At 69.1% G+C, this 576-nt stretch overlaps 1 protein-coding gene across 1 annotated transcript in view; it reads left to right on the top strand.

Moving 5' to 3' along the window:
• Positions 1-310, top strand: part of MNEG_8772 (hypothetical protein) — a gene marked incomplete at both ends in the record, with an annotated part of 2,876 nt that extends 2,566 nt beyond the window's left edge. The window contains one exon of the mRNA XM_014042754.1: positions 167-310. Coding sequence (XP_013898208.1) covers positions 167-310 — 144 coding nt within the window. The remainder of the gene's footprint in view (positions 1-166) is intronic.
• Positions 311-576: the final 266 nt, after the last annotated feature.

Genomic DNA, 576 nt, shown 5'->3' with positions numbered 1-576 from the left:
GGGTTGGGGCGGTCGGTGGGGGCAGCGGCGCGGGGTGGCGGCGGGGACTGAAGAGCTTCTGTGCGGCAGGGGTGGTGTTGGTGCTGGTGGTTGTGGTGGCGGTGGTGGTGGTCACACACGCACACTGCGCCGCACCCGACCCCCTCTCAACGCACCCCGCGTGCAGGTGTATGCGCGCCTGAGGGCCACGGGCGTGGCCCCGGACAGCGCTATTCTGGGGCGCCTGTTCAGGGTGGTGCGCAACCATGCGCAGCTCGTGCGCACGGAGAGCAGCAGGAGGAAGGCGGCGCTGCCCGGCATCGACGCGTGAGCTTCCTCGATGACGTCATCACGTTGGCTGATTCGCGCCTTGGCTGCCGCCCGCCCCCGTGTTGCGCGTTCCCGCGTTGTATTGTTAGTTGTTGGTCCTGATTTGCTGCTGCAGCCTCAATCGTTTTCAGTCGTCCTGTCTGGAGGAGAGGGTGAGGGGGCAGGCAATCACGTGCAGGGGGCCAGCAGCAGAGCGGCTCCCTGCAACCCGGCCACCTGGGCGGCCCCCGCCCCAGGCGCTGGCGGCCGCCTCAGCCTCCCTCAGTG

This window comes from Monoraphidium neglectum (assembly GCF_000611645.1).
Source record: "Monoraphidium neglectum strain SAG 48.87 unplaced genomic scaffold scaffold01706, whole genome shotgun sequence".
In the NCBI taxonomy this organism is placed as follows: Eukaryota; Viridiplantae; Chlorophyta; class Chlorophyceae; order Sphaeropleales; family Selenastraceae; genus Monoraphidium; species Monoraphidium neglectum.
Note: the sequence above shows the minus strand (reverse complement) of the source record. Positions and strands in the feature narration are given on the sequence as shown.